The sequence below is a fragment of the Spea bombifrons genome, chromosome 6 (assembly GCF_027358695.1).
Source record: "Spea bombifrons isolate aSpeBom1 chromosome 6, aSpeBom1.2.pri, whole genome shotgun sequence".
NCBI lineage: Eukaryota > Metazoa > Chordata > Amphibia > Anura > Pelobatidae > Spea > Spea bombifrons.
In genome coordinates, this window is record NC_071092.1 from 5,538,147 (window position 1) to 5,560,199 (window position 22,053).

Genomic DNA, 22,053 nt, shown 5'->3' on the forward strand with positions numbered 1-22,053 from the left:
TGAAAACGACTGATCTGTGTGCGCTTAACTGGACCCTACAGCCGTCACTCGGTGCATATCGTAGCTGTGAGGTCCCTTAAAATATTCGGCGTGACCCCGTTGCAAGAAAAGTACCCCCCTCTATGTATTTGCCCCTTTCTCCATCTCCTAGGTACTCTGCGTGCCGGAAATGTGTTCAGCCGAAGAACTCGAAGAAAACTTTCTTCTTTTCAGGGACAGTAAAGCTTCCCTTTAACTTTAAATCATATGTAAAGACTGCGTGTCCGCAATGCACGTGTTATACAGATTGCTGGCGTTCCGCAGGCTGTCGCAATATTTACCATCATCCCACGGTACAGAATTAACTGATAGAAGTAATTACGTTTATCCTCAGCTATCTGGAAATTGCTGTCATTGTCATCTACAGCAGCAATGTTCTTTGTGAACATTTCCACGTTTGTAGAACATGGCTCTAGAATTATTTATCTAATGGCGTATGATGATTATTATTATTATAATTGAAACAATCTCTTTTTTTCTGTTCGCTTTTAGAGGTTTGGACGTTGACGATGGCATCACGTGCAGGTCCCCGGGCATCTGGAACAGATGGAAGTGATTTTCAGCATCGTGAACGTGTAGCTGGCCATTACCAGATGAGGTATAAACACAGAACAATATAGAAGGGCTACTCAAGCAAGCATTTTATACATATCTTTGGGCACTTGGTGGCACTGCCTGCTTGCCGCTAAAGAGACGCAGTTCCAGTCTCAGCCAGTTGTCATTTCAAGGCTGCTTCGAGCAAGGTAGCTGCAGCTTCCACCTCTGGTTAGGGCTTTATTTTTGAAAAATGCATATTAAAATACTTGAGAGTAATTTAATGTGCATTTTTCTCTAGTAAACTGCCCCCTTTAATGGAAAGTTTTTGAACCCGGCCTTGCAGATTTCGAGGGGCGTGCGATTGGTCGAGTTGCCATAAGGTGGCCGTGCAGCCAATTCACGTGAACCACTGGCTTTCCGCTTGTCTTCCCTCTTACAACCAGGAAGACTTTTCACCAAATAGCATTCGCTCTTCCGGTTCTCAGTAACATTGCATTTTGATAAACAGACCAAATTGTTTTTACATCCGATTTTCAACTTATGTACATTATATATAATATATATATTTGGATTATGTTAATGTAGTTGGAACATCAGGTTGTTCACTTAATGCGTGTTTGTTTCTTTTCAGCGTATCGCTAAAGTCTGAGATCAAGAAACTAATCTATGCCCACCTGCTGATTTGGTTACTTGTAGCGGCACAGATTGGTGTTGCTCACCTAAAACTGGTGCCCCATGATTTGGTGGCAATGCCTTACCAGTGGGAGTACCCTTATCTACTGAGCATCGTTCCTTCACTCTTTGGCTTGTTTTCCTTCCCACGCAACAACATTAGCTACTTGGTGATTTCCATGATCAGTGCGGGTTTGTTCTCCATCGCCCCTCTCATCTACGGCAGTATGGAGATGTTCCCGGTGGCTCAGCAGCTGTACCGCCACGGCAAGGCTTACCGCTTCATCTTCGGCTTCTCAGCAGTCTCTGTCTTGTACTTGGTCATGGTGATCGCCATCCAGGTTCACAGCTGGCAGATCTACTACAGCAAGAAACTCCTGGACTCTTGGTTCACAAGCACTCAAGAGAAGAAAAAGAAGTAAATTGGGAGTGAGACGGTGCTGAGAGACTTGGAAGTGGGTGCAGCGCATCCTCCGCATTCATGATGAATAGTCAAGATTACTGCAAACACAAGACAAAGGAGGCATCAGAACTGTTTTCTGAAATCATTCGGAAATGTAAACCTTTTCAGGTGCAGAGCTGTCTTCAAGCCTGTGGCGCTTTGAAAGGTGGCTTCCTCGCTCACACGAAACATATAAATTGTGCTCATGGAAAAATGCTTGTGCTTTATATCATGTCTGCTTGTTATATCACTTGCTCTTTGTGGTCTTCAACTCATTAGGAAGAAATGGAAGACCCAAGTTCTTCTCAGTTCTTCTGTTCCTCGTTAAAATGATTACAGAACAATTTTCTTTTTGGATTTCAGTTGTCCTAAGTCCGCAGAATAAACCATTCCTGATTTGCCTGTATGTTCGTGTCTGTGTCACGTATCACAGTTTGGTCTGTTATCCAGTTGTTGATATGGAAGTCACACGGTGACACATTGATCACGTTGTTGGTTTCCATAACTTGATTGTGTTTCCAGTTTGGTTTGGGTTTTTTTTTGCCTTTTTTGGAGAGAAAATGCATTGCCAGGCCGACATCTCGTTACTGATGCTGTTAAACCGCTTTCTTTATCACTGTAGTAAGTTACTTTAACACAGCAAGTCTTAGGCTTCTGGTCACTGATCACTCTTGTCTCAGACCCACGCAGGTTCAGTGATCGCATCTATATGATAAGTCTATATAGTTGCAGGGTTTCCTTGTAGCTTATCTCGAAGCCAAAGTACTAAATGAAATGGGTAATTGTGAACATTTTAGTGAAAATGAATTGTGATGTTAGTTTTTAGTTGCAATTCAGCAATATCTCCACTAGGGGATGAGAGGCACCCAAGAGCGTAAAACAGCTTATTCCTCCCCATTTGTCTTTCCATTTCACTTTCATATAACCTTCATTGTAACTCTCCACGCAACAAAATGGTTAATACATCCAGGATACAATGTATGCGTGTTTTTCCCTATTAAACATTACCGTGATTATTGGCTTGCAATCAATTGGCAATGAGTTGCTTCAACACGGACCAGATAATTGACGTCGAATAAAAGAACAAAATGAAACGGCTTTTGTGTCTTCCTTTAAAGGGGGACTTAGAGGCATAAACACAATGCAAAAAGTGCATCATAATTCTAATAGGAATCCGACTTTGTTTTAAAGTCAAATAAATTATTCATGTGGGACAAGGAAAATATTATCAAAAGGAAAAAAAAAAAAGCAAACTGACGGGAATCGGTTGGCAAACGGAACAATACGAGGATACATGTCTTTGTGGGATGGGTAAAACCGGACAATAAAAAGCCTTTGGCAATATTTTCTTATAACCTGGAATGATGGGTTTATATTCAACTTTCTCATTCAATTCCGGATATTACAATCTTGTTAACCGTTGTATGCAAAAGAGTAATTTGTCAGTAAATCTGGATCTGTCATCTTTTGTTATTTTTTTGTCATTTAATTTACCTACACAAACAGTCTGCTCTGCCTAATGGTTTATAAGCTATATAATTAATTAGGGAAGATTGTATCTCGGTATGTTTTGAAATGTCCTGATCCGACCTTCCTACTTCCATTACCTGTTAGCGTCAGCATCCACCAAACGGGATAAATTAAAGAGCCGTTCCAGCCGTCATATTTAATGCTGAGTGGTCCTTATGCATTTGTTTTACATAATCCTCCATAAAGAAGTACTTAAGGAGAAGCTGCAGCTCTAGAGCTCCTTTACGCCAAGGGCATGGAAGAAAGAGGGTAAATAGTACATATGGAGAGGGGACATAAGAAGGGAAGAAAATGGTAATTTAAAGGGGACACTCGGCTATCAAATGTATTCAAGTGGAGACAGGACTGTCTTTTAAAACTCAGGGTATCGGATCCATTATAGGTGTCCCCCAATGATGACTCTAGAGCAGGGGTTCTCAAACTGCGGCCCTCCAGCTGCTGCAGGACTACATCTCCCATACTCCTCAGCCAGCCCCTTAGCTGAAGGAGCATTATGGGAGATGTAGTCCTGCAGCAGCTGGAGGGCCGCAGTTTGAGAACCCCTGCTCTAGAGCACAGTGTACAGAAGACAAAGATACATTTAGCTTAGACCATGTTCTAGGCAGCTTTTTGTGAAAGTGAGTGTGAGTGTGAGTACCATAGAGATCTCTTCTCTCCTCTAGACAGAGTTGAGTACACCGTGTCTTAAAATTGGATCATACGCAGCAGCCAAAATATGCTTACGATGATCTTTCACAAACTATTTTTTTATGTGGCTTCTACCATTGAAGTTTAAGGTAGAATGTTAGTAAATTGGGTCAGCAGTATGTGGGAAGATGCGTTCATCTTCCTCTTGGCCTACTTTTAGATGCCTGTTCTATCTGTGGGGTTATGTGGTTCTTTGACTTGACTGCAGAATGAGTAAAACCCCGTACATGGGTTATCTGAAACCTTCCCTTCTCTCAAGCCTGTTGTTTGTCTTGTATAGGAGGAGCCTTCTACAGACTCAACGATCTAAAACAGGAATCAGGATAACAACGAGTCCTGTAAAACTTTACGAAATCCACTCACCCTACAAGATGAGTTCTAGTTCGTTTCATCTCAAATCACTACAAAAAGCAACCCCGGGATCAAACGCCCTTATGGGTTTGGCAAGTAGGCTGGTAAGATGTGTGCCCACCAGAACATAGACCTCAAAAGACCACCAAGAACAGGGGTCTTGAGCCATTGAACCCCTTAGATTCAGGAACCTGATCACAGATGAAACATTTGTAAGTTTGACCCCAGGTACATCTCAGGGGCAGTTTCATCAGCAAATTACTTCCATAAAACTTCATAATGAGGGCAGAAACTTCTAGCCATAAGACACCATTGGCAGATACCCCCCCCTTGCCTTCCAACTCAATCTTTATATAATTAAAAACGAGTCACTTTTAGAATACCTGTCATTGTGGTGTTTTTTTGCCCTTACACACCAGGAGTGGCTAGGTGCAGGAGCCACATTACCACTAAAGAAGCCCCTGACAGTCCCTTTTTCCTCCCCTGATGCTCCTCTGTTCTAGGAGCTCAGAATGTTTGCTGGGTATGAGGGTATCGCAGGGTTCTACAGCCCTAAAAGCCCCGATAATGTGTATAGAAACAACAGGACATGCCTTTATAATTTAAAGTGTGTGAATGAAATACATTCTTCTTCTTCTTCTAGATGTCTTGCCCAATAACATAGTTATAAATAGATTGTAAATGCACATAAACCCTGCCCTTAGCTCCACCTCCAACCACACCCCCAAAGCTAAAGTGTCCTTGCTTGGCCATTTGAAATATCGTTTATAGCTAACCTGGGGAATTTGGGTAACCATATTTTTAGATGTCATTGCTAGTGGGTGTTGGCCATAATTGGCCAGAGTGCATTAATGGGGTAATGAAGTGTGACGCGCGTCTTTGCGTCTCTTAGGTGCCCTTTTGCTTGACCGAACTAAAGCACTTTACTAAGAGACACCGTGTGTCTTCAAGTGATCAGCCTTCTGCCTGCAAGGGTGCTTCAAACCTACATCTTCCCAGCCCACCCCACCCCACCCCATGTTCCTTGGATCCTTCCAAAGTCTTTCACGTTTAGCCCTTGTTGGTACCAGTAAGACTTCCAACCTCTGCCAACACTCCCGGGTGATACAGTCACAGCTGCTGTACCCGAACTCTGTTTGGTTGCCAACCGCATACAGAATATATACGCCAAATAGGAGTGGCCCAGTTCACGCCTGAGTCATCTGGAAACTAACCTTGACTCATTACACCTTTCTGCCTAGGGCTTAGATAGTAAACAACAACACTAAGGATATTCCTATGGATATGCATGAAAGCCTGAAAGAAAATATACATAACAAAGGAGTTATGCAAAAATCTGTGTGTATGAATGACTGTGTGTATGAATGACTAACGTGTATGAAACCCAACGACCCAGAATGCAGGATAGCCTTGTGAGCGAGGATTGGTCACCTGTGCATTATGGAGTCATTGTTTATACGGATCTGAAAAGTCATTTGTAAGATTTTCAGCAGTAGTTGATTCCTTTCGTTGAAGTTAGAGAATGTGCTTCAAGAAATGGGCTGTGTACAGGAGAGTCAGCCAGTCCAACTTGAAGTTGAGTGTCAGCCATGCTTGACCGTCCATTGGGAGACTAGAAGGTCCCTTTATGACCCTTTAAGTAATTGGCTGAAAAATTGTAGAAATTTACAAAATCATAGACTTATATAATCTGGAAACCCTCCCAAAAAACAGTAAAATACAACATCTTAACCTTAACTACATACTAACTCAACCAATGTCAACATTTGCACCTTGCTTGCGGCATGCGTTACAATGTAACCATTTACTAAACTTGACAGATGACCATATTAGCTGAATCAAGTCACCTGTATTAAAGCAGGGATCAGAGTCACCTCCAGACTATGTGATCCTGAGAATCTGCACACTCATCCTCAGATCTGGGTAAAACCTAGGGCCAAACCGTGACAGCTCCCATGCATGCTTATTGCGTGTTAAGGAAATCATGTGACCGAGTTGACCCGGTTTCTCTAGTTTTTAAGCGAATTCCACGTAACTGTTACCTCTCCTGTGATGCGGATCTGACCAAGACAAACCCATTTGCACAAAGACGCTTCACCTCTTACTGTCCGTGGCAGACTGTTGCATGAAGTTATGTGATTGTGTTGTTTGTATCCCGTCGCCATTGTACTTTTCTTGATTCTGTGCGCTGTTCCTCATGGGTTTTGGTTGTCTTTGAATGCAGTTGTTCCAGAAAATGTTACGAACAAAGGTTTGGCCGCTGTGGTTTCTGCCTTTTTAATCATTATTTTTAATAAAAATATTGAAGCCCCAAATCCTGGCACAGATCTTTCTATAAGGGATTCCTCCTTTGAGGTCCATCTGGTGCGATACCATATCCCGGCGCTCTGCAACATCTGGGGGAGCACAGACCTCCATCACAACCATATTATACCCATGGCTGCCGCTCAGGGGGGCCAAGGGACAGCTGCCGTGGGTCCCTAAGCCTGTCTCTGGGGGAGCTGTCTCTTTTGCCCTATGTTATAAATGACCCTAATTGCAAGCCTAGCGTGCTCTTGGCATTCCAGGGAACATTTCGGCTCCAGCTACCCAGTGTCCTCCATTTTCGGGATGTGGACGGGTGGTCTTCTGACGTCGGCAGGCATTAAAGGTGTAAAGCACCTTTTAAAGCAGTCTAGGCAGCCTCTGGGCCAGTTGGGGAGACCAGAGATCTCCACTGTAACCGTCTCATTGAGCGGCAGTGCACCGGGGGTCCTCATCACCCAAGAGGGTGATCTGCCCCTCCAGTTTTGCAGGAGGGGGACAAAATGGGCATAACTACCCCATTAAGTTAACTTACACTCAAAGAGACGTTCCTTGGTGTGCAGCCGTCAATCATGTTTGTGACCATTGTGTAGGGTGTAAAAGACCGTCTGCATTTGGAAGAGACAGAGAAAACAGCTTATTAAATGTTTTTTTTAGCCCAAAGCCTTTTTTGATATCGTCATTCAGATGCATTATTCTCCATAGTAACCATTCGCCTGGACACGGAGGAAACAAATTGTTATTTTAACAAAAAGGTAACGTCCAGACTTAATCGCCCAACTAAAGAGGACGCATCGTACATTCAGTACTCGGATTAATTAGCAGTCTAAGTGATTACATGAATTATTAAATAGGCGATATCTGTCACATTTCCGCAATCTAATATACCAGATCAGTGCACTAAAAAAACCCACATCTTATGATTACGGATGGGAATAACCCACATGTACTTTTAGAAACCCATCTACTAAAATGCGAGCCGCCATCTTTACTTCTTCCCCATTAGGTTATCTCTCCCCTTTTGTTACGTTGCTGATTGCTGTTGATTGGTTCAGGCAGTCTGGGGGGGAGGGGTTAGGAGAAGTGAGAGGAAATTGGTTAGATAATGCTGGATTTGCCACTGGCTTCCTCCTATCTCTGCTTTTCATATATATATAAGATCAATTACGCTGGTTGGCAACTGCATAGACCTCACTTGGCTGGTCAAAAGAGATGAGAGGATAGGAAAGCAGGACAAGCCAGGACTGTCCAGCAAATAACAGGATGGTTGGAATACACATAGTACATCCATATATATAAATATACGATTAAAGGACTACATGATAAAACCAAACAATCTTTTATCATCGCACGAAGCTCACACCATCGCAGTCTAATGAATTCTGTGCTGATGGAACGGAGATCATGAGTATTGTAAAGATGTCATTTCTTACTACATGGATGTTAGAACCGAGGAATTCCAAATATCTCCATTGCTGTATCATTTTCTGTAGGGTTAATCCGTAGACATTTTAGTTGTTTTAAACTCAATGTACCCCAATCCTGTTTGGCAATCTTTCATGCCAAGTCTAGACACATCTTCGTTGGGTTCAAACTTCAGGACCCATAACCCAAGGTATGCAAAAGTAACTATGCCATGCCGCCTCCATACTGTTTAATGTCTCTAAAAATCAATGCCGAAGAAAAAGTCTAGAATATAAAACAATCTCCAAGGAAGCCAATGGAGTATTCCTGCTAATTGCTACAATTTACAAGTTTGACCCAGAATTGGCCACTTTTAGAAGTATATTTCATGCCCAATAAATCAATATTTGGAATCCTACCAGAACATCATGAATATATCATAAATGTTAATTCCCGATAACATACATGCTATATATATATTATATATATATATATTTTGTTATTTTCACTGGCATAAACATGTGTGAGCATGGCTGTGTAATTGTGTGCGAGCATGAATGTGTAACTGTGTGTGAGCATGAATGTGTAACTGTGTGTGTGTGAGCATGAATGTGTAATTGCGTGTGTGTGAGAATGTATGTGTAGGTTTAGTTGAAGTTGGGGAGCCTGGGGCAATTTTTGCACCAGGACCCCGTGGTTTCTAGTTACACCCTGGTTATTTTTATTTCATTTGAGACTGCATGTAAGAAGCTTGCAGGTGTCCCGAAGGGCCGGGTGTCAAAAGAAAACGAATGTAGATAGAAATATTCATTCTTTTTTTTAAAAAATGACTTAAGTGGTGTTATGAAGAACAGGTGTAAGCGAGGAATGAAGAGACTATCCTTCAGGGCCAGGTGTATGATGGCAAACATGACCTTTCATTTCTGAAGTGGAATCTAAAGCACTCAGTTTACATGCTTTGAATTATTCCGGTTTCGGGATTATTTGTAAAAACAAGGTATTATGTTGTGTACAGGCCAGCGGGGGATGGGCGACAGAGAAAAACAGATTTTGAATGGTGAACGAACATTATTGAATAAATAAGCTGTCTTAAAAAAGCTCTATGATGTGAAAACAAGAGCAGGACATTTGGGGTATTAAAGGGGTCCTTGATGTTCTCTAACTTCTCCTCAACCAATCCTTGAAAACGCTGCCTGAACCAATCAACAACAATCAGCAATTTAGCAACGGGGGGGGGTTAAAGGGGCACTACAGTGTCCAAGGCTGCCTAATCAAAGAAGATGCATATTAAATTACTTTACTATTCATTCTTCAATATGCTAAAAAAACACCTTTAAGAGAAGCTGCAGCTCCAGAGCAACGCAGTGCAATCCTTCTCTCCGTGGTCCTGTTTTCTCACCCAATCAGAGGAGAGAAAGCACTCCAGTTGAAATCAATGGCAGTGGTTTCTGGGGTCTTCGCAGTACTGGAGCTGACTGGTGGTGAGAATACCGCATATATACGTAGGTGCAGTAAGGTGCAATGCAAGGAGCTAAGGGGGTGGGGGAAAGGGGCAATAAACATATGGGGGATTCCGCAAAATCCCTCCACGCATCTGCAAGGGGCAGTAAACGAAACTTTAAAGGGACCACTCCGCTATCATACACATTAAAGTGCATATGACGGCTGGAGTGCCTTTTTTTTTAAAACAGCCACCCAGCAGAAGTGAGAAAAGTTTTTTAAAAAAGAAAGAACGGTTAACCCTTTCATTGCTAGGAAGGGACGATGCAGAATACAATTAACAAGGTCTATTCGCTAAAGTGGAGAGCAGTGTTTGCTAGAGCGATGTGTTTCAGCTCATTAACTTCGCTGTTCACTATGAAGGACCAATCCAAGTGAGCTTCTGCTGTAGAAGGAGCTTGGCTGGCCCTGCATAATGTATAGTTCAATCAGAGTCTACATTACGCAGCACGCAAAATGGAAATTCATTAATAGGCCCGGTCAGTACACACTTTAGCGGCACTTAATTCTATCTGTGGTCAAGCATGCTGACTGGTATTAACGTATCTTTAGCATTTAAGAGCCCTGTAAAGTGACCGGCAGATTAAGCAGCACTCCCATCACTACTGTGCTGAAGACACCGGCCAAACCTCTGGTCATTTATGTGCAAGAATTCATTTGCCTTCCTGACAGCTTCTTACCGTGCAACTTTGTGACAGTTCCTAGTACCTACTACTACTACGCCATCGCCTACACAAGGAATGCGGCTCTAGTTTAACCACAAAGCATCAGCATTTTATTATGCAATACCCCCCAAAGGCCATAAAGAAATTTACTAAAATAAGTCAGAACTAAATAGTTGTGAAGATTGAATTTATGACAGCAGGTGAGTCACTGGTCCCACCTTAACCTGGAAGCATGTTAGGTATGGAGCCATCAATAGCACATAGTGGGGTGACTATAACTCCCATCACTCCCAGCAGGCGGCAGCTGAAACTTTCTTTTATTCCCTCCCTACTGTCTAACTGTAAATGATGAGTGATGGGTGACCTCTGCCAAAAAAAAGATGGGCAGGTGTGATGGAGTATGGGTGCTCATGTGCTGGCTGAGCATGATAGGAGTGTGTCAAGCAGGTTCCTTCACTGTGTCTGACAAGGAACTCGTGCTGTGACGTTGAGGCGTTGTCCTGCCACCGACAGGTTTCTTGCATTTCTGGGAAAGGTTGGGTGCCAGGAAATCAGAAGAGCAGATAGTGGGAGGGAGAGAAGGGCAGGAGGAGGAGGGCAGGGGCAGGGAGGAGCGAAACGGCGAGGGACTCAGACACAAGGTAGCCAGAAGTCTGCTGGGGAGACAGGCAGGTGACAGCCCCTTAAACAATGCGGCTCGGCCGGGTGTAGCAGCTCGGAGTTCGCCCTCCACCATGGAGCCTGACTGTCACCGCGCACTAGGAGCTCCACCATGAGATAACAAACTGGAACCAATGGGGATCGTACTGGGATTTGGGACTTTTCTGCCGGTTGCTCTCACCCTTCCTTTACTACTCCTGCTCCTGGGCTCCAGCCACTGTTGGGTGGAAGATGTTTGCGAAGTCAGATGGGCCAATTTTGTAAGTTCCTAGAGGCAGAGAGGGATTATATGTTTGTTTGTTAACGTGATACAATGTATCGTGTATTATTATTAATATTATTATTATTATTATTATTATTATTACGCTCATAATCACTGTATGATCATTGACTTATTTGTGTACAAGTATATACTATATAAGTAGATAAATATATATATACTGTATATACTTCCCAGTCCTTAGAAATATATATATATACACACACAGTGTATACACACACACACACACATATATATATATATATATATATATATATATATATACCTTTCTGTATACATGATATTCGATGTGTTGCTGTCTCGTGTCACGCTGATGAAGTTCTTGTTATTCCGGTAAATCCTGGGGTAATTTCTTGCGCAGCAGTTCACGTTACTATGACACGATCATTTCATCAGAGTACCTGCCTTGCGCCCTCCTTTAGGGTATCACCTAACCCCCCCAAATCCATCTGTTCTAAGAAAAAAATTCCTTCTAGCCGTGTTAGCCCACGAGAAAATGTTGAGACCTTTTATTGGCCCAGCATAAAAAAACAAGATGCATAATTATATGTTGCAAAGTTACATATGTTTTCGGGACCTCAGAGGTCTCTTCTTCAGATGGAATGAGGTGGAGGCCCCCTAGGTGTGTGTTTTCTTGTGTTTTAAAGGATGATGCACTGGAAGATAACTCTAGTTTAACCCTTTCAGCTCCAGGGGGCGTATTTCATTCCCATTTAACATTTAGGTCCAGAAATGTTTAATTTTAAATAAAAGTGAATCAATTCCTCCGGTAATTAAAGTAGTTCTGTCTTTTGTCCCCTGTTCCTTACTGAAGACCCTGCAGTAGATATTTAATCAGTAATATTTGTTGTGAATTAAACAAGAAATAAGTTGAAATCCAGGATAAAATCCCACCGCTTTAGCATCCTGGTGACACCAAAAAAACGTAAATATGTTTCTTGATATTTTTGTACATAATTATAGAATTTTAGGAGACTTTGTATATTTGGAAGAGAGATGACCCCGCAGAGTAGTCAGATACCCCTCTAAATGTAAAAGATACATGGGTCAGGTCTTCCAGCCAATTAACAGCCTGCTTGTTAGAGCGTGATAAGGGTAAATCCGTAGGTTTCTGCTGTGATAATATAACATAAATGTTTATGTCAAACAGTGTCAGGGGTATAACAGGGCCTGGGAGCCCTCAGTTCCCGGGACCCCTAAGATTTCTTGATCTATGCCTAGTGGCGTTCATATCTGCTGCCAGTGACTCGTACGATTACTTATTATCAATCGTGCAGAGATTTTCGTATTTTTATTATTTTGCTGAATTATTTTTGCAACAATCACGGTCGCTGGGGTCGCAACTGTGACCACCCCTCTAAAAGTCACTAGCTGAGGGTAACACCTGCAGTCAGTGGCACAGATAGCGATTGGATGATCTCTCACACTCTCTCCCTACAGGCTGTTTGATGCAGCATACAGGAAGTGACATCACATCCATATCCTGCATGCTGGATCAGTCTGTATGGAGGGAGAGCATACCAAAAAAAGCAAGCTGTTTGAGGGCTAAAAAGGCTCAGGAAAGCTGTTTGGGGCTAAGATGGCTCAGATAAGCTGTTTGGGGGTTAAGATGGCTCAGATAAGCTGTTTGGGGGTTAAGATGGTTCAGGAAAGTTGTTTGGGGGCTATGAAGGCAGAGATAAGCTGTTTGGGGACTAAGATGGCTCAGACAAGCTGTTTGGGGTTAAGATGGCTCAAGAAAGCTGTTTTGGGGCTAAGAAGGCACAGATAAGCTGTTTGGGGCTAGGATGACTCAGGCAAACTGTATGGAGGCTATTATAACGGCTGTTTGGTGACAAAGTTGCCTGGTAAAGTCGGGGGGGGGGCTCAAAACAACCAGCATGGGGACCCCGGTATTTTGTATTATGCCAATCATTAGTGTCTCTTAAAAAGTGTACTATTTTTTTGGGGGTGGATCAGTGAAGGAAATCTTTGTTTATCCACCTAGAAATCTTTCAAGCTTCTAACCGCTATTTCCAAGAGAATGTTTGCCGGTTCGCTCGACCCCGCATCCCTCTCCTGATTAGATCTGCATAAAAGGTGAACAAAAGCAGAAAACTTCATGTTTTTTAACAATCGCCCCCGAGAGCAAAGACATGACGGGTAGTTTCTGATGTCAAAGTTCATGACGCGAAATAACTCGGAAACATGACTTTCCTCCTCGGCATTTCCCTCCGGGCATAAAGTGTTACATTTTTCCGCAGTACGTTGTAGAGTTTAATACACCAAATTAGCCTATTTCATATAATATTACATAAAAATACGTGTTTAAATCCGCCATATACGCTTTTGCGAATCTATCCCTCTGTCCCGCTTTTTGGAGCTTGGCAGGACAGCGGCAGTGCATTGAGCAAACTTGTGTGCATGCGCAGCAGCGCTGACAGTTTGAGTGACACTCTACCTCTCAAGCTCCGCCCCCTGCACAGGTACACTTAAAACACATAGCGTGCATTAACGCGTGTACATGACTATAGATCATGCTCTATCAGGGCGTATGTGCAGACCTCTCTTTTAGATACCAACTATGCTGATCATAGGAGCCGAACGAACTACCTCCTTATTCTATATATTGAATGATCAGGTATTTGTAACCCAGAGCACCATCGCTTTTACCAAATCCTACATTTTATACTTGGTGTTTACAGGTCAAAATTAGCAATAGAGAACTCCAGGGCAGGAAGTTCAGATCATCAAACTAATTGTAATTTTACACACAGATGATTTCATGTATAGAAGGAAAAAAAACGGATCCAACCCCACCTGGCCCTATGTTAAAAAGTAATTGACCCTTTTAGTTACTAAATCAACCAATTAACCAAATTGAATCAATAGTTGGGTTCATTTTCACGAGACGCATCGGAGGCGTGATTACTGCCGCTTAAAACGTCAATTAGATAGAACCTGTCTAGTGAAATCTCCCACAAAGCAGCACGTGATGCAGGTGAGAAGCCATCGACGTCTGTCAGTCTGGGAAGCGTTACCAAGCCCTTTCTAAGGCTCTAGGAGAGAGCCATAATCTATGGAGAAACCTTGGAACGATGGTGAACCTTCTGAGGAGCGGCCTGCCGGCCGACCAAAATTCCTCCAAGAGCTCATCCAGGAGGTCACAGAATAACCCGACTGCCATGTAAAGTTCCGTAGGCTTCGCTTGCCTCGGCCAGCGTTCACGATTCCATGGAAGAGTTACCATCGCTGACCAAAAAGAACACAAAGACTCTTCTCCCATTCGCCAAAAAACTTCTCGATGACCCCCAAGCCTTTTGGGGTAATTCTCTGCAGACTGATGAGTCAAAAGTGGAACTTGTTGGAAGACGTGGGTCCCGTTACATCTGGAGTTCCACAATAAGAACGTCACGCCAACAGTCAAACAACACGCTCTGGGGCCGCTTTACTTCTTCAGGACCTGGACGACCTGCCATGATTAATGGAACGATGAATTCCCTCTACCAGAAAAGCATGCAGGAGAACGTCCGGCCATCATGACCTAAAGCTCAAGCGCCGTTGGGTTATCCAGCAGGACGATGATCCGAAGAACACAAGCAAGTCCACCTCTGAATGGCTGAAAAACCCAAAATGAAGGTTTTGGAGGCCGAGTCAAATCCCGACTTGAATCCGATTGAGATTCTGCCGCAGGACCTTAAAAAGCCAGCTCGTCCTCCGAAACCCTGCAATGTGGATGAATTAAAGCGGCCAAAAAAGGGACGTGAGAGACTCATTGCCGGTTATCCCGAACGTTTGATTGCGGTTGTTGGCGCCAAGGGTGGAATAACCACTTATTGGGTTTTGGGGGGGGGAATACTTTTTTTTTTTTACATAGATAGTGAAAGATTTAGATTTGCCGCGTAGAATAACACAAAAGATTCCGCTTTCTGAACCCGCGACGCGTGTTATTGTGAAACGCGTTCAACCCTAATAACAGCAGTGTGACATTGCACAAAGAAACAAAGGTTACCTACTCCAAAATAAATAAAACAAGGGAGCGCTGACGGCCGCCATATAGAGTTTGGGAAACAGAAACAAGTTTATTTTAACTGATTTTTTTTTAAAAAACCAGACCTACCTCCAGGATAAACTTAATATAAAATAAGTAATAAGTAAACTGCCCTTTTTTTAACGTTGGCCAAATTTTAAACCTATAGTTACTTCTCTGTGCTCACACACTCCTCGAGTCCTGCACCAGTCATCAGTCAACAGAAACTATCTAAGTCAAAGTCAACCAGAAAGAGGGGGGGGGGGTCAGGCACTGCGTGCTTTGACGTTTTTAGTATTCCTCGTCCCTCTGGTACTTAAATGGTTAAAGAGGACATAGCAGAGAGGTGATTATGACCCTGCTGAGCCGGTTGGTTGTGGTTTTAGGTGAGTTTAACGTAGAACGACTCGGCGGCTTTCTCAGAACTCCGAACCAAAGCTGAACCTTCGCCGACTTCTCAGTAGAAGTCAAGAACATGCCCTAGTTTCTTGCGGTCTTGAAGCTGATCTGTGGCGGATAATCTAGAAGTCGCCGGTGGCATTTGCCACGGTCACTAAAGTCTGACAGTGGCTCGGATGCCTCTCTAGAGCAGCAACAAAACGTCATAGAAACTGTGAATATTTACGCTTACTTAAAAATGGCATTTTTTCCATCGAACCCAGCTATGTTGTTTATTGTAAACTGGATTTGTCAAATTTCGGGCATAATGTATGGATCAAAATATATATATATATTTTTTAATATTCTTTACACTCCTGGCTGACATTTTGTTCCGATCAGTGGCAGATCTATTAAAAATAAATCACATGGTTGCAGTATTTATAAGCGCGAATTTAAATAGTTGCAATGGTAATTACGTAAATAAAAAAAAAGAGATACAAGTTTATCAAGTTCAGCATTAGGAAGAACTTTAAACGCGATATCATTGGATCCATGCAAATTTATTGGATCCATGTAGATTTGTGATCCTCCAAAAATAATTCTTTTAATAAGCCAGATTTATCAACGAATATTGTTACACATTGCTGTTGGATGAAGACCTGGGAGATGATACGAGAGAATTAGAACGATTGCTTTACCAGTCCCTACGTGGCTAATACAGGTAGGGCTATGGCTAAAGAAACCTAGAATTTGTCAGCTTATCTAATCGCCTCCTGCTGTAAAGACTCAAACCTTAATCAGTCGTTGATCTCGTCTTAGATTCAGGAGCCATATGCCCATCCCATGCATGTTAAAATCCCCCTCGCTGTATTAGCCTCTACCATTTCTGCCGGAAGGCTGCTCTACTTAACTACCACTCTCTCACCCTCTCTCAGGTGCAAGTCAACGGTGTCTACAATATCACGTGCCTATTCCTATACAATTAAGGAAGTGTTATAGTGGACATCCTTGCCTTGTACCTTATTCTAAACCATTTGGAAAGTGGGCCAAAGCTATCATTGAATGAGCACATAGCACATGCAGCCATCGTGTAGATATCTATCTTTTAGGGAGCAGCATGTCCTGTAGCTTTGTGGAGGAAAGACCCAGAAAATCCAAAATTACTCAGGGGTCTACCATTAACGTTGTTCATGGTGGACATTTAATGGGGTCTGTGGTGGACAATTTAATGATGTTCTATGGACCCCATAAATCTTGCCGTGGTCACTCAACGCTGCCAATTAATGATGTATATTTGGTTTGTGTGAGTACGAGCGTGTGTGAGATATGGGTATTGTTGTTTAAACTCCCTTGGATCTCGCCCTGTAACAAACAACCGTTTATTTCCGTGCAATAAACTCAGTTATTGACACTTATTTCATAAAATTTAGGACGTGCTTTATAGCTACCAAGACTTCCCTAAGAAAATACCTGCTGACCTTTGAAGTGTAATAAAAAAAATTTACATCTCTGTGGACGTACGTCGGTTGCCACGGTGACGAGACCGCTTCAAACGTTAAATCAGAATATATATTTTTTTATATTTTAGTTCGGAAAACCAGTTTTATCGCCAAAACAGGATGAAATCACCAGGAACATTCTATTGGTTGCTATGGTGACAGGACAACATTTGAAACTTCGCACCGCAATCACTTTTTATACGGTGGTTGTCAGGATAGTTATTTTTGTGAAATAGCGATGACGCGTCGTTGGCTTCCTATAACCCCAAACATTTGGAATAATTGGTATCCACTCTATGAATAGCAGGGTATTCCACCATAACGTATGGTTATTATACAGGGCGGGACCCTATATGTTTGCATTATGTAAGATGGCGGTAACCATGTACCTGCACGCCTCCTTCCCTAATTATCTGTGGTAGGAGGGAGAGGAATTACGACGAAGAATAAATGAAGGGAATTTCCTGAAATAATCGGTTGTCAGAGACAAACTCACACAAACAAACAGCGATCCCTTCCGAGAAACCTCCGCAATACCTTGGAAGAGAGAGGCGTGTGTTTATTAGATATATATATATATATATATATATATATATATATATATATATATATATATATATGTGGGGTAAACAGCTGGGACGGCCCATTGGTTGCCATAGCAACTATCCCGCTTTTATCACTTTTGCACCAGATTTTCTCAACATAACCCTCATGGTATCTGAAAGAGGTTATGATCTAGTGAAAGCTCGTCAGTCAGGGATACAAAAAAGTAAAACTAGAAATATCAGCTAAAATCTATAGATTTGTTAAAATGTGTTTTTTTTTATATGGTCTATATTTTGAATTACCCCTTATAGCCTTGGAATCTTTTAGGATAGGAGCATAGATGGCTAACCCCTACGGTGCGTCATGCGAGGGAGGTAGTGATGCGTATAGCCATATATAAACAGGGCCGGACTGGCGATCACCAGGCAACCTGAGCGCTTTAAGGCCAACGGCCACTCGATCGCTTGGGTGTGGATGACCGCTGGATATCCACCCTCAAGCCCAACGGCAGGTCAGGCGAGTATGGGGCGCTGATGGCCAGCCTGGGCCTGTATATAAAGAGCTTGAAGACCTATTAGCCTAGATGTAATATTATAAACGCTGGATCCTAAACATTTGTGTTATCTCGTATAGAATTCTAGGCACGTCAGAAAAACAAACTGTCTCGTAAAGGTTTCTGTGTGGTCTCCACAATCTATATACGTTTTCCCCTTTCTCTGTTTAATCACGTAAAGCTAATTTTAGACGGCTGTAAATGTTCCTTGCAACACCATCGAGGTCGAACTTGACGGACGTGTATTTGTTTTCAACCTAAATTACCAGGTTACCATTCTGGTTAAGGTCTGCAACCAGATTTTCTCTGGTGTGAGCTGAGACGTTTCATGGTTGGACTCCTCTGCCTGTGAGCTTCTAGATCAGCGATGGCCAATGTTTGGTCCTCCACCTGTAGCCCACTAGAGTCTCCAAATGGTTCTAAAGGTGGATTGTGGAATCCTCAGGGTATAAAGCTACATTCTACGGCTAGATGAACGTACAGGTGGACCTCCACCTGTGGCCCACTAGAGTCTCCAAATGGTTCGGTTTCTTTGTTGAAAGATTAGTCTGCTGATCTGGATTGGCAGTACTATCAGAGGGTTATAAATAGGTTGACTATCTGTTATGTTTAGCACAGGACAGTTCTCTTTTTGGAAGGTGTGTCCTTCGTTCTGTTCCAGATACATTGTGTTCTGCGCTTAAGGCCAAACCTGCCAAATCTGTTTGTGCTTGGGTTACTAATTATCATCATAAGCGGAGATCTGGTTCTACCAGGCAGTCAGGAAAATATGCGACTCTCTAGAAAACCTGGGGTTCCCCTTAGGATATGGTTGGGCAGGTAGAAGCGAGAAGTCACGAGAGAAGGCTCGTCAGGAGGCTGGTTTGACTTGTGGAGCCAACCTACGAGGCAAGCTGAGTCCTCTTGGCAGATAAAGGTCTCCATGCTCACCCTTAAGGTGGCCAACTAAACCCTCAAAATACTGAACCACCTATCAATCCAGAACTTGCAGGGATTTAAAATAGATATCGAAATGTTTGTGGGTTACAAGTCCGTGACTCTTGTGTTCTGTAGAACAGGCTACCATTTTGGGTATTTATTCATATGTTATGGTTTTAATGCAGCCCCCAAAAATTATATTGATACATTTATGCCTTTATACAATTTTTTACAAAGAAACAGCACATGTGATGTGAGAGAATCAGTAGGGAGCCGCGTTGAAGGTTCACCACCCACGCAATGGACCTTAAATCTATTTAATCAGCCCATTGAAGGAGATGACATTAGTTTTGTTTATATTTCAGTAATTGAGCATTCTTTATGGCTAATATTCAAATAATTGTAATTTGCGTACTCATTAGTTCCGTGTGTTTCATGCCAAGCTTTTGGGGATTGAGTAAGAGACTGGTGTTATATGAATACATTTATTGTCAACATGTTAGGGCAAAGCTCTGGGAGCTTCACACAGAAGAGGAATGAGGCTCCAGTTGGGAGACTCCCGTGCCTTTTGCTCCATACTCAAGCATTGAGGTTGTCCAGGGATGAAGCCTGGAGCAGGAGACCGGTGTTTCTGATGGCTTAATTCCACTATAATGGAACTGGGAGATAATGTCATGTCCCTGGTACTGTCTGTCTCTGAAACAGCAGAATGACAAGCGATCATGGCGTGAGTGAATAGGTGCCTCAGGCGCGCTAACATGGAAAAGGGCATATTAATTAGTGTATGTTTTTGGTTTGAGAAAACGCAAACTTTGTCCAGATTGGTACAAAAAACAGGTTCACAAATTGGCCTGGATTGGTTCGTTTCAGACTGTCTATGGCTACATTCTAATACTGGGTATGAGGATTCTCCGGGTATAAAGCTACATTCTGCGTGTAGATCTCTGGGTATTCAGGGTATATGGCCACATTCTAAAGATGGACGGCGGAGTCTCCGGGTATAAAGCTACATTCTGCGGGTAGATGACTGGGTATTCAGGGTATATGGCCACATTCTAAAGGTGGACGGTGGAGTCTCCGGGTATAAAGCTACATTCTGCGGGTAGATGACTGGGTATTCAGGGTTTATGGCCACATTCTAAAGGTGGACGGTGGAGTCTCCTGGTATAAAGCTACATTCTGCGGGTAGATGACAGGGTATTCAGGGTATATGGCCACATTCTAAAGGTGGACGGTGGAGTCTCCGGGTATAAAGCTACATTCTGCGGGTAGATGATAGGGTATTCAGGGTATATGGCCACATTGAGGGTGCATAACACGAATGAGACGTAGGGACGTCTAGCTGAAAATGAGTTAAAGACACGAGCACATTTTTTTCCACAATAGTAAACATAAAGGAAGTAAGTCAGGTGTGGGAGTCAGGAAGCTTCTTGAACTCAAAGTTAAATGTCAACTGCTAGAGCTGTCACCAGAACTAACGAGGATTAATTGATGTTCAGTGTGAATTTATCGTCCAAAATAAATAAGCACTTTCTGCCTGCAGCGTCCCCGCTCTCCCCATTTAACTGATACACGGAGCCAATTGCTATATAAAACCTGGTAAAATCGCGTTTTTGTAGCATATGGCCCTAAAACACGCAAGACCCTGCTTTGTCTTACGCTAGGTACTAATACCCTTTAATAACCCATCACGGACAGTCTATGTAGTGACTCCCCCAATGTGTTACCCAAATGGCTCTAATACCGGTCATCATGGTCCTCGTACACTTAATGGAGTCACCTGCATTCAAGCAGGGATATTAACCATAATATACTGGTAGCAAAAGCTCCAACTGGGAGTCACAGTGCAGTTAAATAGGCATCTGGCTGCTTACCTACACCCTTAATTACCCCTTCAATTACCCGGTTACGCTCTATAATTATACCCTTTTACATAATCCATCGCCCCGCCACACCTCTGCTTTTCGCAGGCATACTTACTAGAATTCCTTTTCTGGTTTCCAAATATAAGAAGAATGGAACCATAAAACACGCTAGTCAAATAAAAATAACTTTTCCTGGTTTTATATGCTTGACGCTGCTGCCACCAGGCAATGAGACAGCAGGAATCCGATAGAGCGCTTTCATCACGTGTGTCCGTGTTCATGCTACATTGTTTCCGTACACACCGCCGTTCAAAACTTTGGGGTCACTCAGCTGTTTTCATAGAAAACAAGAAAATTTCTGGCTGTAACATAATTACAAAGGGTTTTCTAATCATCAATTAGCCTTTGAAACTTACATTTGGATCGGTGAACACAACGTGCCATTGGAACTCAGGAGTGATGGGAGTGATAAAGGGCCATTGGAACTCAGGAGTGATGGGAGTGATAAAGGGCCATTGGAACACAGGAGTGATGGGAGTGATAAAGGGCCATTGGAACACAGGAGTGATGGGAGTGATAAAGGGGCCATTGGAACACAGGAGTGATGGGAGTGATAAAGGGCCATTGGGACACGGGAGTGATGGGAGTGATAAAGGGCCATTGGAACACAGGAGTGATGGGAGTGATAAAGGGCCATTGGAACACAGGAGTGATGGGAGTGATAAAGGGCCATTGGAACACAGGAGTGATGGGAGTGATAAAGGGCCTCTGAGCGCCTATGAAGAGATTCCATTAAAAAGCAGCCTTTTCCAGCTACAATAGTCACTTACAACATTAACCCCGTCTGTGCTGGATTTCTGATCCATGTTATTTTAATAGACAAAATTTGCTTTCCTTTAAAAAACAATGAAAAATTCGAAGTGACCCCAAACCGTTTGAATGGCTGTGTGTCTGGGAGTTACCGTTATATACAGGAGGGAGTACTGATTGTAAATGACACCAAAGCTCTTCTTTCTGAATGGATCACTAAAGAGAACTTTCTGTTTGTTTTTCAGAACTACAATGTGCAAGGTGAGTTCTCTTATACATTCTTCTGTATGTTGGGCACGGTATCTCTGTGTGTTTAGCTTTATACGTTTAACCCTTTCCTGGCTAACATAGAAACCCAGAATTTGGCGTCAGATAAGAACACTCTTAAAAACGTCTTATTC

General features: G+C 42.7%; 1 protein-coding gene across 1 annotated transcript; it reads left to right on the forward strand.

Moving 5' to 3' along the window:
* The first annotated feature begins 548 nt into the window (after window positions 1–548).
* Window positions 549–2,096, forward strand: JAGN1 (jagunal homolog 1). Its single transcript, XM_053468845.1, has 2 exons — window positions 549–637; window positions 1,208–2,096. The coding sequence occupies exons 1-2, from the start codon at window positions 549–551 to the stop codon at window positions 1,668–1,670; spliced, it is 552 nt and encodes a 183-aa protein (XP_053324820.1). The 3' UTR covers window positions 1,671–2,096.
* The last annotated feature ends 19,957 nt before the right edge of the window (window positions 2,097–22,053 follow it).